General features: G+C 51.0%; 1 protein-coding gene across 1 annotated transcript in view; it reads right to left on the bottom strand.

Annotated features, from left to right (window-relative positions):
- LOC141082460 (uncharacterized) overlaps positions 1-15,994 on the bottom strand; it is a 92,942-nt gene extending 76,948 nt beyond the window's left edge. The window contains exon 1 of the mRNA XM_073566399.1: positions 15,878-15,994. Coding sequence (XP_073422500.1) covers positions 15,878-15,994 — 117 coding nt within the window. The remainder of the gene's footprint in view (positions 1-15,877) is intronic.
- Positions 15,995-16,563: the final 569 nt, after the last annotated feature.

The following is a 16,563-nucleotide window of genomic DNA, read 5'->3' as shown; positions in this document are numbered from 1 at the left end:
TGTGATCAGGCCCCTGCTCCTCGCTCCGGTCTCTCCTGTACAGTGAGGCCTCATTATACCAATGTATAAGGATCTAGTGACGCTGTGTAGACTGTTATTCAGCATTGCTGTTTCCTCAGATTGTCAGCTCTTGTGATCAGGCCCCAGCTCCTCGCTCCGGTCTCTCCTGTACAGTGAGGCCTCATTATACCCCTGTATAAGTATCTAGTGACGCAGTGTAGACTGTTATTCAGCATTGCTGTTTCCTCAGATTGTCAGCTCTTGTGATCAGGCCCCTGCTCCTCGTTACGGTCTCTCCTGTACAGTGAGGCCTCATTATACCCCTGTATAAGGATCTAGTGACGCAGTGTAGACTGTTATTCAGCATTGCTGTCTCCTCAGATTGTCAGCTCTTGTGATCAGGCCCCTGCTCCTCACTCCGGTCTCTCCTGTACAGTGAGGCCTCATTATACCCCTGTATAAGGATCTAGTGACGCAGTGTAGACTGTTATTCAGCATTGCTGTCTCCTCAGATTGTCAGCTCTTGTGATCAGGCCCCTGCTCCTCGCTCCGGTCTCTCCTGTACAGTGAGGCCTCATTATACCCCTGTATAAGGATCTAGTGACGCAGTGTAGATTGTTATTCAGCATTGCTGTCTCCTCAGATTGTCAGCTCTTGTGATCAGGCCTCTGCTCCTCGCTCCGGTCTCTCCTGTACAGTGAGGCCTCATTATACCCTGTATAAGGATCTAGTGACGCAGTGTAGACTGTTATTCAGCATTGCTGTGTCCTCAGATTGTCAGCTCTTGTGATCAGGCCCCTACTCCTCGCTCCGGTCTCTCCTGTACAGTGAGGCCTCATTATACCCCTGTATAAGGATCTAGTGACGCAGTGTAGACTGTTATTCAGCATTGCTGTGTCCTCAGATTGTCAGCTCTTGTGATCAGGCCCCTGCTCCTCGCTCCGGTCTCTCCTGTACAGTGAGGCCTCATTATACCAATGTATAAGGATCTAGTGACGCTGTGAAGACTGTTATTCAGCATTGCTGTGTCCTCAGATTGTCAGCTCTTGTGATCAGGCCCCCGCTCCTCGCTCCGTTCTCTCCTGTACAGTGAGGCCTCATTATACCCCTGTATAAGGAGCTAGTGACGCAGTGTAGACTGTTATTCAGCATTGCTGTGTCCTCAGATTGTCAGCTCTTGTGATCAGGCCCCTGCTTCTCGCTCCGGTCTCTCCTGTACAGTGAGGCCTCATTATACCAATGTATAAGGATCTAGTGACGCTGTGTAGACTGTTATTCAGCATTGCTGTTTCCTCAGATTGTCAGCTCTTGTGATCAGGCCCCTGCTCCTCGCTACGGTCTCTCTTGTACAGTGAGGCCTCATTATACCCCTGTATAAGGATCTAGTGACGCAGTGTAGACTGTTATTCAGCATTGCTGTCTCCTCAGATTGTCAGCTCTTGTGATCAGGCCCCTGCTCCTCACTCCGGTCTCTCCTGTACAGTGAGGCCTCATTATACCCCTGTATAAGGATCTAGTGACGCAGTTGGTGCGAGAAGTTGGTGCGAGCAGTGTAGACTGTTATTCAGCATTGCTGTCTCCTCAGATTGTCAGCTCTTGTGATCAGGCCCCTGCTCCTCGCTCCGGTCTCTCCTGTACAGTGAGGCCTCATTATACCCCTGTATAAGGATCTAGTGACGCAGTGTAGATTGTTATTCAGCATTGCTGTCTCCTCAGATTGTCAGCTCTTGTGATCAGGCCTCTGCTCCTCGCTCCGGTCTCTCCTGTACAGTGAGGCCTCATTATACCCTGTATAAGGATCTAGTGACGCAGTGTAGACTGTTATTCAGCATTGCTGTGTCCTCAGATTGTCAGCTCTTGTGATCAGGCCCCTACTCCTCGCTCCGGTCTCTCCTGTACAGTGAGGCCTCATTATACCCCTGTATAAGGATCTAGTGACGCAGTGTAGACTGTTATTCAGCATTGCTGCTTCCTCAGATTGTCAGCTCTTGTGATCAGGCCCCTGATCCTTGCTCCGGTCTCTCCTGTACAGTGAGGCCTCATTATACCCCTGTATAAGGATCTAGTGAGGCAGTGTAGACTGTTATTCAGCATTGCTGTTTCCTCAGATTGTCATCTCTTGTGATCAGGCCCCTGCTCCTCACTCCGATCTCTCCTGTACAGGGAGGCCTCATTATACCCCTGTATAAGGATCTAGTGACGCAGTGTAGACTGTTATTCAGCATTGCTGTGTCCTCAGATTGTCAGCTCTTGTGATCAGGCCCCTGCTCCTCTCTCCAGTCTCTCCTGTACAGTGAGGCCTCATTATACCCCTGTATAAGGATCTAATGACGCAGTGTAGACTGTTATTCAGCATTGCTGTCTCCTCAGATTGTCAGCTCTTGTGATCAGGCCCCTGCTCCTCGCTCCGGTCTCTCCTGTACAGTGAGGCCTCATTATACCCTGTATAAGGATCTAGTGACGCAGTGTAGACTGTTATTCAGCATTGCTGTGTCCTCCGATTGTCAGCTCTTGTGATCAGGCCCCTGCTACTCGCTCCGATCTCTCCTGTACAGTGAGGCCTCATTATACCCCTGTATAAGGATCTAATGACGCAGTTTAGACTGTTATTCAGCATTGCTGTCTCCTCAGATTGTCAGCTCTTGTGATCAGGCCCCTGCTCCTCGCTCCGGTCTCTCCTGTACAGTGAGGCCTCATTATACCCTGTATAAGGATCTAGTGACGCAGTGTAGACTGTTATTCAGCATTGCTGTGTCCTCGGATTGTCAGCTCTTGTGATCAGGCCCCTGCTCCTCGCTCCGGTCTCTCCTGTACAGTGAGGCCTCATTATACCCTGTATAAGGATCTAGTGACGCAGTGTAGACTGTTATTCAGCATTGCTGTGTCCTCAGATTGTCAGCTCTTGTGATCAGGCCCCGGCTCCTCGCTCCGGTCTCTCCTATACAGTGAGGTCTCATTATACCCCTGTATAAGGATCTAGTGACGCAGTGTGGACTGTTATTCAGCATTGCTGTGTCCTCAGATTGTCAGCTCTTGTGATCAGGCCCCTGCTCCTCGCTCCGGTCTCTCCTGTACAGTGAGGCCTCATTATACCCCTGTATAAGGATCTAGTGACGCAGTGTAGACTATTATTCAGCATTGCTGTGTCCTCAGATTGTCAGCTCTTGTGATCAGGCCCCTGCTCCTCGCTCCGGTCTCTCCTGTACTGTAAGGCCTCATTATACCCCTGTATAAGGATCTAGTGACGCAGTGTAGATTGTTATTCAGCATTGCTGTGTCCTCAGATTGTCAGCTCTTGTTATCAGGCCCCTGCTCCTCGCTCCGGTCTCTCCTGTACAGTGAGGCCTCATTATACCCCTGTATAAGGATCTAGTGACGCAGTGTAGACTGTTATTCAGCATTGCTGTTTCCTTAGATTGTCAGCTCTTGTGATCAGGCCCCGGCTCCTCGCTCTGGTCTCTCATGTACAGTGAGGCCTCATTATACCCCTGTATAAGGATATAGTGACGCAGTGTAGACTGTTATTCAGCATTGCTGTTTCCTCAGATTGTCAGCTCTTGTGATCAGGCCCCTGCTCCTCGCTCCGGTCTCTCCTGTACAGTGAGGCCTCATTATACCCCTGTATAAGGATCTAATGACGCAGTGTAGACTGTTATTCAGCATTGCTGTCTCCTCAGATTGTCAGTTCTTGTGATCAGGCCCCTGCTCCTCGCTCCGCTCTCTCCTGTACAGTGAGGCCTCATTATACCCCTGTATAAGAATCTAGTGACGCAGTGTAGACTGTTATTCAGCATTGCTGTCTCCTCAGATTGTCAGCCCTTGTGATCAGGCCCCTGCTCCTCGCTCCGGTCTCTCCTGTACAGTGAGGCCTCATTATACCCTGTATAAGGATCTAGTGACGCAGTGTAGACTGTTATTCAGCATTGCTGTGTCCTCAGATTGTCAGCTCTTGTGATCAGGCCCCTGCTCCTCGCTCCGGTCTCTCCTGTACAGTGAGGCCTCATTATACCCCTGTATAAGGATCTAGTGACGCAGTGTAGATTGTTATTCAGCATTGCTGTCTCCTCAGATTGTCAGCTCTTGTGATCAGGCCTCTGCTCCTCGCTCCGGTCTCTCCTGTACAGTGAGGCCTCATTATACCCTGTATAAGGATCTAGTGACGCAGTGTAGACTGTTATTCAGCATTGCTGTGTCCTCAGATTGTCAGCTCTTGTGATCAGGCCCCTACTCCTCGCTCCGGTCTCTCCTGTACAGTGAGGCCTCATTATACCCCTGTATAAGGATCTAGTGACGCAGTGTAGACTGTTATTCAGCATTGCTGTTTCCTTAGATTGTCAGCTCTTGTGATCAGGCCCCTGCTCCTCGCTCCGGTCTCTCCTGTACAGTGAGGCCTCATTATACCCCTGTATAAGGATCTAGTGACGCAGTGTAGACTGTTATTCAGCATTGCTGTGTCCTCAGATTGTCAGCTCTTGTGATCAGGCCCCTGCTCCTCGCTCCGGTCTCTCCTGTGCAGTGAGGCCTCATTATACCCCTGTATAAGGATCTAGTGACGCTGTGTAGACTGTTATTCAGCATTGCTGTTTCCTCAGATTGTCAGCTCTTGTGATCAGGCCCCTGCTTCTCGCTCCGGTCTCTCCTGTACAGTGAGGCCTCATTATACCCCTGTATAAGGATCTAGTGACGCAGTGTAGACTGTTATTCAGCATTGCTGTGTCCTCAGATTGTCAGCTCTTGTGATCAGGCCCCTGCTCCTCGCTCCGTTCTCTCCTGTACAGTGAGGCCTCATTATACCCCTGTATAAGGAGCTAGTGACGCAGTGTAGACTGTTATTCAGCATTGCTGTGTCCTCAGATTGTCAGCTCTTGTGATCAGGCCCCTGCTCCTCGCTCTGGTCTCTCCTGTACAGTGAGGCCTCATTATACCCCTGTATAAGGATCTAGTGACGCAGTGTAGACTGTTATTCAGCATTGCTGTTTCCTCAGATTGTCAGCTCTTGTGATCAGGCCCCAGCTCCTCGCTCCGGTCTCTCCTGTACAGTGATGCCTCATTATACCAATGTATAAGGATCTAGTGACGCTGTGTAGACTGTTATTCAGCATTGCTGTTTCCTCAGATTGTCAGCTCTTGTGATCAGGCCCCAGCTCCTCGCTCCGGTCTCTCCTGTACAGTGAGGCCTCATTATACCCCTGTATAAGGATCTAGTGACGCAGTGTAGACTGTTATTCAGCATTGCTGTTTCCTCAGATTGTCAGCTCTTGTGATCAGGCCCCTGCTCCTCGCTACGGTCTCTCCTGTACAGTGAGGCCTCATTATACCCCTGTATAAGGATCTAGTGACGCAGTGTAGACTGTTATTCAGCATTGCTGTTTCCTCAGATTGTCAGCTCTTGTGATCAGGCCCCTGCTCCTCGCTCCGGTGTCTCCTGCACAGTGAGGCCTCATTATACCCCTGTATAAGGATCTAGTGACGCAGTGTAGACTGTTATTCAGCATTGCTGTTTCCTCAGATTGTCAGCTCTTGTGATCAGGCCTCTGCTCCTCACTCCGGTCTCTCCTGTACAGTGAGGCCTCATTATACCCCTGTATAAGGATCTAGTGACGCAGTGTAGACTGTTATTCAGCATTGCTGTCTCCTCAGATTGTCAGCTCTTGTGATCAGGCCCCTGCTCCTCGCTCCGGTCTCTCCTGTACAGTGAGGCCTCATTATACCCCTGTATAAGGATCTAGTGACGCAGTGTAGACTGTTATTCAGCATTGCTGTCTCCTCAGATTGTCAGCTCTTGTGATCAGGCCCCAGCTCCTCGCTCCGTTCTCTCCTGTACAGTGAGGTCTCATTATACCCCTGTATAAGGATCTAGTGACGCAGTGTAGACTGTTATTCAGCATTGCTGTGTCCTCAGATTGTCAGCTCTTGTGATCAGGCCCCTGCTCCTCGCTCCGGTCTCTCCTGTACTGTAAGGCCTCATTATACCCCTGTATAAGGATCTAGTGACGCAGTGTAGATTGTTATTCAGCATTGCTGTCTCCTCAGATTGTCAGCTCTTGTGATCAGGCCTCTGCTCCTCGCTCCGGTCTCTCCTGTACAGTGAGGCCTCATTATACCCTGTATAAGGATCTAGTGACGCAGTGTAGACTGTTATTTAGCATTGCTGTGTCCTAAGATTGTCAGCTCTTGTGATCAGGCCCCTACTCCTCGCTCCGGTCTCTCCTGTACAGTGAGGCCTCATTATACCCCTGTATAAGGATCTAGTGACGCAGTGTAGACTGTTATTCAGCATTGCTGTTTCCTTAGATTGTCAGCTCTTGTGATCAGGCCCCGGCTCCTCGCTCTGGTCTCTCCTGTACAGTGAGGCCTCATTATACCCCTGTATAAGGATCTAGTGTCGCAGTGTAGACTGTTATTCAGCATTGCTGTTTCCTCAGATTGTCAGCTCTTGTGATCAGGCCCCTGCTTCTCGCTCCGGTCTCTCCTGTACAGTGAGGCCTCATTATACCCCTGTATAAGGATCTAGTGACGCAGTGTAGACTGTTATTCAGCATTGCTGTCTCCTCAGATTGTCAGCTCTTGTGATCAGGCCCCCGCTCCTCGCTCCGTTCTCTCCTGTACAGTGAGGCCTCATTATACCCCTGTATAAGGAGCTAGTGACGCAGTGTAGACTGTTATTCAGCATTGCTGTGTCCTCAGATTGTCAGCTCTTGTGATCAGGCCCCTGCTCCTCGCTCCGGTCTCTCCTGTACAGTGAGGCCTCATTATACCAATGTATAAGGATCTAGTGACGCTGTGAAGACTGTTATTCAGCATTGCTGTCTCCTCAGATTGTCAGCTCTTGTGATCAGGCCCCCGCTCCTCGCTCCGTTCTCTCCTGTACAGTGAGGCCTCATTATACCCCTGTATAAGGAGCTAGTGACGCAGTGTAGACTGTTATTCAGCATTGCTGTGTCCTCAGATTGTCAGCTCTTGTGATCAGGCCCCTGCTCCTCGCTCCGGTCTCTCCTGTACAGTGAGGCCTCATTATACCAATGTATAAGGATCTAGTGACGCTGTGTAGACTGTTATTCAGCATTGCTGTTTCCTCAGATTGTCAGCTCTTGTGATCAGGCCCCAGCTCCTCGCTCCTGTCTCTCCTGTACAGTGAGGCCTCATTATACCCCTGTATAAGGATCTAGTGACGCAGTGTAGACTGTTATTCAGCATTGCTGTCTCCTCAGATTGTCAGCTCTTGTGATCAGGCCGCTGCTCCTCGCTCCGGTCTCTCCTGTACAGTGAGGCCTCATTATACCAATGTATAAGGATCTAGTGACGCTGTGTAGACTGTTATTCAGCATTGCTGTTTCCTCAGATTGTCAGCTCTTGTGATCAGGCCCCAGCTCCTCGCTCCTGTCTCTCCTGTACAGTGAGGCCTCATTATACCCCTGTATAAGGATCTAGTGACGCAGTGTAGACTGTTATTCAGCATTGCTGTGTCCTCAGATTGTCAGCTCTTGTGATCAGGCCCCTGCTCCTCGCTCCGGTCTCTCCTGTACAGTGAGGCCTCATTATACCAATGTATAAGGATCTAGTGACGCTGTGTAGACTGTTATTCAGCATTGCTGTTTCCTCAGATTGTCAGCTCTTGTGATCAGGCCCCAGCTCCTCGCTCCGGTCTCTCCTGTACAGTGAGGCCTCATTATACCCCTGTATAAGTATCTAGTGACGCAGTGTAGACTGTTATTCAGCATTGCTGTTTCCTCAGATTGTCAGCTCTTGTGATCAGGCCCCTGCTCCTCGCTACGGTCTCTCCTGTACAGTGAGGCCTCATTATACCCCTGTATAAGGATCTAGTGACGCAGTGTAGACTGTTATTCAGCATTGCTGTCTCCTCAGATTGTCAGCTCTTGTGATCAGGCCCCTGCTCCTCACTCCGGTCTCTCCTGTACAGTGAGGCCTCATTATACCCCTGTATAAGGATCTAGTGACGCAGTGTAGACTGTTATTCAGCATTGCTGTCTCCTCAGATTGTCAGCTCTTGTGATCAGGCCCCTGCTCCTCGCTCCGGTCTCTCCTGTACAGTGAGGCCTCATTATACCCCTGTATAAGGATCTAGTGACGCAGTGTAGATTGTTATTCAGCATTGCTGTCTCCTCAGATTGTCAGCTCTTGTGATCAGGCCTCTGCTCCTCGCTCCGGTCTCTCCTGTACAGTGAGGCCTCATTATACCCTGTATAAGGATCTAGTGACGCAGTGTAGACTGTTATTCAGCATTGCTGTGTCCTCAGATTGTCAGCTTTTGTGATCAGGCCCCTACTCCTCGCTCCGGTCTCTCCTGTACAGTGAGGCCTCATTATACCCCTGTATAAGGATCTAGTGACGCAGTGTAGACTGTTATTCAGCATTGCTGTGTCCTCAGATTGTCAGCTCTTGTGATCAGGCCCCCGCTCCTCGCTCCGTTCTCTCCTGTACAGTGAGGCCTCATTATACCCCTGTATAAGGAGCTAGTGACGCAGTGTAGACTGTTATTCAGCATTGCTGTGTCCTCAGATTGTCAGCTCTTGTGATCAGGCCCCTGCTTCTCGCTCCGGTCTCTCCTGTACAGTGAGGCCTCATTATACCAATGTATAAGGATCTAGTGACGCTGTGTAGACTGTTATTCAGCATTGCTGTTTCCTCAGATTGTCAGCTCTTGTGATCAGGCCCCAGCTCCTCGCTCCGGTCTCTCCTGTACAGTGAGGCCTCATTATACCCCTGTATAAGGATCTAGTGACGCAGTGTAGACTGTTATTCAGCATTGCTGTTTCCTCAGATTGTCAGCTCTTGTGATCAGGCCCCTGCTCCTCGCTACGGTCTCTCCTGTACAGTGAGGCCTCATTATACCCCTGTATAAGGATCTAGTGACGCAGTGTAGACTGTTATTCAGCATTGCTGTCTCCTCAGATTGTCAGCTCTTGTGATCAGGCCCCTGCTCCTCACTCCGGTCTCTCCTGTACAGTGAGGCCTCATTATACCCCTGTATAAGGATCTAGTGACGCAGTGTAGACTGTTATTCAGCATTGCTGTCTCCTCAGATTGTCAGCTCTTGTGATCAGGCCCCTGCTCCTCGCTCCGGTCTCTCCTGTACAGTGAGGCCTCATTATACCCCTGTATAAGGATCTAGTGACGCAGTGTAGATTGTTATTCAGCATTGCTGTCTCCTCAGATTGTCAGCTCTTGTGATCAGGCCTCTGCTCCTCGCTCCGGTCTCTCCTGTACAGTGAGGCCTCATTATACCCTGTATAAGGATCTAGTGACGCAGTGTAGACTGTTATTCAGCATTGCTGTGTCCTCAGATTGTCAGCTCTTGTGATCAGGCCCCTACTCCTCGCTCCGGTCTCTCCTGTACAGTGAGGCCTCATTATACCCCTTTATAAGGATCTAGTGACGCAGTGTAGACTGTTATTCAGCATTGCTGTGTCCTCAGATTGTCAGCTCTTGTGATCAGGCCCCGGCTCCTCGCTCTGGTCTCTCCTGTACAGTGAGGCCTCATTATACCCCTGTATAAGGATCTAGTGACGCAGTGTAGACTGTTATTCAGCATTGCTGTTTCCTCAGATTGTCAGCTCTTGTGATCAGGCCCCTGCTTCTCGCTCCGGTCTCTCCTGTACAGTGAGGCCTCATTATACCCCTGTATAAGGATCTAGTGACGCAGTGTAGACTGTTATTCAGCATTGCTGTCTCCTCAGATTGTCAGCTCTTGTGATCAGGCCCCCGCTCCTCGCTCCGTTCTCTCCTGTACAGTGAGGCCTCATTATACCCCTGTATAAGGAGCTAGTGACGCAGTGTAGACTGTTATTCAGCATTGCTGTGTCCTCAGATTGTCAGCTCTTGTGATCAGGCCCCTGCTCCTCGCTCTGGTCTCTCCTGTACAGTGAGGCCTCATTATACCAATGTATAAGGATCTAGTGACGCTGTGTAGACTGTTATTCAGCATTGCTGTTTCCTCAGATTGTCAGCTCTTGTGATCAGGCCCCAGCTCCTCGCTCCGGTCTCTCCTGTACAGTGAGGCCTCATTATACCCCTGTATAAGGATCCAGTGATGCAGTGTAGACTGTTATTCAGCATTGCTGTTTCCTCAGATTGTCAGCTCTTGTGATCAGGCCCCTGCTCCTCGCTACGGTCTCTCCTGTACAGTGAGGCCTCATTATACCCCTGTATAAGGATCTAGTGACGCTGTGTAGACTGTTATTCAGCATTGCTGTCTCCTCAGATTGTCAGCTCTTGTGATCAGTTCCCTGCTCCTCACTCCGGTCTCTCCTGTACAGTGAGGCCTCATTATACCCCTGTATAAGGATCTAGTGATGCAGTGTAGACTGTTATTCAGCATTGCTGTCTCCTCAGATTGTCAGCTCTTGTGATCAGGCCCCTGCTCCTCGCTCCGGTCTCTCCTGTACAGTGAGGCCTCATTATACCCCTGTATAAGGATCTAGTGACGCAGTGTAGACTGTTATTCAGCATTGCTGTCTCCTCAGATTGTCAGCTCTTGTGATCAGACCCCTGCTCCTCGCTCCGGTCTCTCCTGTACAGTGAGGCCTCATTATACCCCTGTATAAGGATCTAGTGACGCAGTGTAGACTGTTATTCAGCATTGCTGTGTCCTCAGATTGTCAGCTCTTGTGATCAGGCCCCCGCTCCTCGCTCCGTTCTCTCCTGTACAGTGAGGCCTCATTATACCAATGTATAAGGATCTAGTGACGCAGTGTAGACTGTTATTCAGCATTGCTGTGTCCTCAGATTGTCAGCTCTTGTGATCAGGCCCCTGCTCCTCGCTCCGGTCTCTCCTGTACAGTGAGGCCTCATTATACCCCTGTATAAGGATCTAGTGACGCAGTGTAGACTGTTATTCAGCATTGCTGTGTCCTCAGATTGTCAGCTCTTGTGATCAGGCCCCTGCTCCTCGCTCCGGTCTCTCCTGTACAGTGAGGCCTCATTATACCCCTGTATAAGGATCTAGTGACGCAGTGTAGACTGTTATTCAGCATTGCTGTGTCCTCAGATTGTCAGCTCTTGTGATCAGGCCCCTGCTCCTCTCTCCGATCTCTCCTGTATAGTGAGGCCTCATTATACCCCTGTATAAGGATCTAGTGACACAGTGTAGACTGTTATTCAGCATTGCTGTCTCCTCAGATTGTCAGCTCTTGTGATCAGGCCCCCGCTCCTCGCTCCGTTCTCTCCTGTACAGTGAGGCCTCATTATACCAATGTATAAGGATCTAGTGACGCAGTGTAGACTGTTATTCAGCATTGCTGTGTCCTCAGATTGTCAGCTCTTGTGATCAGGCCCCTGCTCCTCGCTCCGGTCTCTCCTGTACAGTGAGGCCTCATTATACCAATGTATAAGGATCTAGTGACGCAGTGTAGACTGTTATTCAGCATTGCTGTGTCCTCAGATTGTCAGCTCTTGTGATCAGGCCCCTGCTCCTCGCTCCGGTCTCTTCTGTACAGTGAGGCCTCATTATACCCCTGTATAAGGATCTAGTGATGCAGTGTAGACTGTTATTCAGCATTGCTGTGTCCTCAGATTGTCAGCTCTTGTGATCAGGCCCCTGCTCCTCGCTCCGGTGTCTCCTGTACAGTGAGGCCTCATTATACCCCTGTACAAGGATCTAGTGACGCAGTGTAGACTGTTATTCAGCATTGCTGTTTCCTCAGATTGTCAGCTCTTGTGAGCAGGCCCCTGCTCCTCGCTCCGGTGTCTCCTGTACAGTGAGGCCTCATTATACCCCTGTATAAGGATCTAGTGACGCAGTGTAGACTGTTATTCAGCATTGCTGTTTCCTCAGATTGTCAGCTCTTGTGATCAGGCCTCTGCTCCTCACTCCGGTCTCTCCTGTACAGTGAGGCCTCATTATACCCCTGTATAAGGATCTAGTGATGCAGTGTAGACTGTTATTCAGCATTGCTGTGTCCTCAGATTGTCAGCTCTTGTGATCAGGCCCCTGCTCCTCGCTCCGGTCTCTCCTGTACAGTGAGGCCTCATTATACCCCTGTATAAGGATCTAGTGACGCAGTGTAGACTGTTATTCAGCATTGCTGTCTCCTCAGATTGTCAGCTCTTGTGATCAGGCCCCTGCTCCTCGCTCCGGTCTCTCCTGTACAGTGAGGCCTCATTATACCCCTGTATAAGGATCTAGTGACGCAGTGTAGACTGTTATTCAGCATTGCTGTCTCCTCAGATTGTCAGCTCTTGTGATCAGGCCCCTGCTCCTCGCTCCGGTCTCTCCTGTACAGTGAGGCCTCATTATACCCCTGTATAAGGATCTAGTGACGCAGTGTAGACTGTTATTCAGCATTGCTGTTTCCTCAGATTGTCAGCTCTTGTGATCAGGCCCCTGCTCCTCGCTCCGGTCTCTCCTGTACAGTGAGGCCTCATTATACCCCTGTATAAGGATCTAGTGACGCAGTGTAGACTGTTATTCAGCATTGCTGTGTCCTCAGATTGTCAGCTCTTGTGATCAGGCCCCCGCTCCTCGCTCCGGTCTCTCCTGTACAGTGAGGCCTCATTATACCCCTGTATAAGGATCTAGTGACGCAGTGTAGACTGTTATTCAGTATTGCTGTGTCCTCAGATTGTCAGCTCTTGTGATCAGGCCCCCGCTCCTCGCTCCGTTCTCTCCTGTACAGTGAGGCCTCATTATACCAATGTATAAGGATCTAGTGACGCAGTGTAGACTGTTATTCAGCATTGCTGTGTCCTCAGATTGTCAGCTCTTGTGATCAGGACCCTGCTCCTCGCTCCGGTCTCTCCTGTACAGTGAGGCCTCATTATACCCCTGTATAAGGATCTAGTGACGCAGTGTAGACTGTTATTCAGCATTGCTGTGTCCTCAGATTGTCAGCTCTTGTGATCAGGCCCCTGCTCCTCGCTCCGGTGTCTCCTGTACAGTGAGGCCTCATTATACCCCTGTACAAGGATCTAGTGACGCAGTGTAGACTGTTATTCAGCATTGCTGTTTCCTCAGATTGTCAGCTCTTGTGATCAGGCCCCTGCTCCTCGCTCCGGTGTCTCCTGTACAGTGAGGCCTCATTATACCCCTGTATAAGGATCTAGTGACGCAGTGTAGACTGTTATTCAGCATTGCTGTGTCCTCAGATTGTCAGCTCTTGTGTTCAGGCCCCTGCTCCTCGCTCCGGTGTCTCCTGTACAGTGAGGCCTCATTATACCCCTGTATAAGGATCTAGTGACGCAGTGTAGACTGTTATTCAGCATTGCTGTGTCCTCAGATTGTCAGCTCTTGTGATCAGGCCCCTGCTCCTTGCTCCGGTCTCTCCTGTACAGTGAGGCCTCATTATACCCCTGTATAAGGATCTAGTGACGCAGTGTAGACTGTTATTCAGCATTGCTGTCTCCTCAGATTGTCAGCTCTTGTGATCAGGCCCCTGCTCCTCGCTCCGGTCTCTCCTGTACAGTGAGGCCTCATTATACCCCTGTATAAGGATCTAGTGACGCAGTGTAGACTGTTATTCAGCATTGCTGTCTCCTCAGATTGTCAGCTCTTGTGATCAGGCCCCCGCTCCTCGCTCCGTTCTCTCCTGTACAGTGAGGTCTCATTATACCCCTGTATAAGGATCTAGTGACGCAGTGTAGACTGTTATTCAGCATTGCTGTGTCCTCAGATTGTCAGCTCTTGTGATCAGGCCCCTGCTCCTCGCTCCGGTCTCTCCTGTACAGTGAGGCCTCATTATACCAATGTATAAGGAGCTAGTGACGCAGTGTAGACTGTTATTCAGCATTGCTGTGTCCTCAGATTGTCAGCTCTTGTGATCAGGCCCCTGCTCCTCGCTCCGGTCTCTCCTGTACAGTGAGGCCTCATTATGCCCCTGTATAAGGATCTAGTCACGCAGTGTAGACTGTTATTCAGCATTGCTGTTTCCTCAGATTGTCAGCTCTTGTGATCAGGCACCTGCTCCTCGCTCCGGTCTCTCCTGTACAGTGAGGCCTCATTATACCCCTGTATAAGGATCTAGTGACGCAGTTTAGACTGTTATTCAGCATTGCTGTATCCTCAGATTGTCAGCTCTTGTGATCAGGCCCCTGCTCCTCGCTCCGGTCTCTCCTGTACAGTGAGGCCTCATTATACCCCTGTACAAGGATCTAGTGACGCAGTGTAGACTGTTATTCAGCATTGCTGTCTCCTCAGATTGTCAGCTCTTGTGATCAGGCCCCTGCTCCTCGCTCCGGTCTCTCCTGTACAGTGAGGCCTCATTATACCCCTGTATAAGGATCTAGTGACGCAGTGTAGACTGTTATTCAGCATTGCTGTCTCCTCAGATTGTCAGCTCTTGTGATCAGGCCTCTGCTCCTCACTCCGGTCTCTCCTGTACAGTGAGGCCTCATTATACCCCTGTATAAGGATCTAGTGACGCAGTGTAGACTGTTATTCAGCATTGCTGTCTCCTCAGATTGTCAGCTCTTGTGATCAGGCCCCCGCTCCTCGCTCCGTTCTCTCCTGTACAGTGAGGTCTCATTATACCCCTGTATAAGGATCTAGTGACGCAGTGTAGACTGTTATTCAGCATTGCTGTTTCCTCAGATTGTCAGCTCTTGTGATCAGGCCCCTGCTCCTCGCTCCGGTCTCTCCTGTACAGTGAGGCCTCATTATGCCCCTGTATAAGGATCTAGTCACGCAGTGTAGACTGTTATTCAGCATTGCTGTTTCCTCAGATTGTCAGCTCTTGTGATCAGGCCCCTGCTCCTCGCTCCGGTCTCTCCTGTACAGTGAGGTCTCATTATACCCCTGTATAAGGATCTAGTGACGCAGTGTAGACTGTTATTCAGCATTGCTGTTTCCTCAGATTGGTGGGCACTGATCTGATTAAGGAAAGTGCCACTGACTGGGTGTGCCTTTCCTACCCTCCCCTTACCCCTGATTGGTTCGGGCATGACAGCTGCCCTTCCATGATTTAATGAGGTGGGATTTAAGTATGGGGAGCCAATTGGGATAAAGAAGGGATTAGCACAGCCCCTTCCTATGTATATAAAGTCCTGGGATTTTAGCAGCCCTTCCTCTTCCTCCGTTCACTGCGGTCCTGGAAGTGCTTTTTTAGCACTGTCTGGCAGGAAGATGGCAGATTCTCTGATGGAGGCCCTGCGAGCTCAGGTTATGCAGGAGGGTGAGCCCTGGTTTCGGACATTGGTAGAGGGGATCAGCGCTCACCTGTCCTCGGCGGTTATGCCCCCTGGCGCGGTTCCAGCGGCAGTCGCCCCGGCCGCCGCCGCTGTGGCTCAGTGTGTGCAGCCGGCGGCGGGGGGGCGGGGAGGAGGCAGGCGGTCTGAGCGCCGAACCCGCCCTCCTCTGCATCTTCGGGAGGCCTCACCGGTGCCTGTCGGGGTTCGTGGGCGGAGCGCGGTGAGGCGGCGACATTACAGGACGCGGCGCCGCGGTCTCCGGCAGCAGCACGCCGCAGCGCCAGCGTGCGCACGTCAAGGACAGCGTCTAAAGAGTCGGGTATAGGGAGGGAGGTGTGGGGTCAGCACAGCATGGGGCTGCCGGTCGTGGCGGCGGGGCCCATTATGGGGAGCAGGAATAGTACCTCCTCCGCCGGGTCGGCGGAGGAGGCGAGCCATGAACAGGCCACGGTGGCTTTGGGGGGGGTACAGGGCCAAGCCACAGCTTTGCAGCAGCCGGGATCAAGCCCTGCTCAGCCGCCCTTGATTACGCCCGTTAGTGTCACAAGGGGTAGCTTAGATACAGGGGCAACTGGGGCTTCTTATAATGATGCCCAGTCTCCGGCGGCCCATGCCCCGAATGTTATGGATGCAGAAGGGGTTACAGTGGTCCATGCAGGGGTAAGGGGTTCCCCAGGCAGGAGGGAGGACAGGCGTAGGCGCCAGAGATCCTCGTCCTCTTATTCGTCGTCCCCACAGACGCGGCGGGAGCGTCGCACTTCTCGGAGGAATAGGAAGAGGTCCCGGCGGTCGGGGCGCAGGGAAACTTCTCGTGGTCGTCATCATCATCAGTCTTCGAGGCGTGGCTCCCCATCTTCGGTGTCGGAGGTGTCCAGCACGTCTGCGAGTCCTGAACATGGCCAGGGCCCTCCTCCTAGTCATCGGGAGTCGAGGGCGCGGTCAAGGACTTTCAGCCTGGTCGAGGTGGCCGTGCCTCCCAGGGCTTCAAGTCGCAGCACGTTCAGCCAGGAGAGGTGTCCAGGAGCCGGAGTACCTCCATCGATGGGAGTCCCTCCTCCATCAGCGGACACGGGTGAGTGTTCCCTTTTGGGACTAAAAAGTGCGGATAATGCTGTGGTTCTTTCAGCTCTTAAGGCGTTGCTTGGGCAATTGCCCTTAACATCCGATGTTGTACAAGACAAAGCAAAAGTTGATACCGCACCAGCGGGAGTATATAAAGATACCATGTTTTGTGGGGTGAGTGCGCTTGGATCGCACATCGACGAGGAAACAAAAATAAAAATTTGGAATAATGGTTTTATAGATATTTGGTCGCTAATTTCTGTGGATCAACATACGGTGGATAAAGAGAGGAAAACGTTTGAGAGATTTACGGATAAAGGGCGCCAGAAGGTGGCAAAAACGATGAACAATTGGTTGCAG

The sequence above is a fragment of the Dendrobates tinctorius genome, unplaced genomic scaffold (assembly GCF_039654945.1).
Source record: "Dendrobates tinctorius isolate UK_male_01 unplaced genomic scaffold, ASM3965494v1 ptg000017l, whole genome shotgun sequence".
Lineage (NCBI taxonomy): Eukaryota > Metazoa > Chordata > Amphibia > Anura > Dendrobatidae > Dendrobates > Dendrobates tinctorius.
Note: the sequence above shows the minus strand (reverse complement) of the source record. Positions and strands in the feature narration are given on the sequence as shown.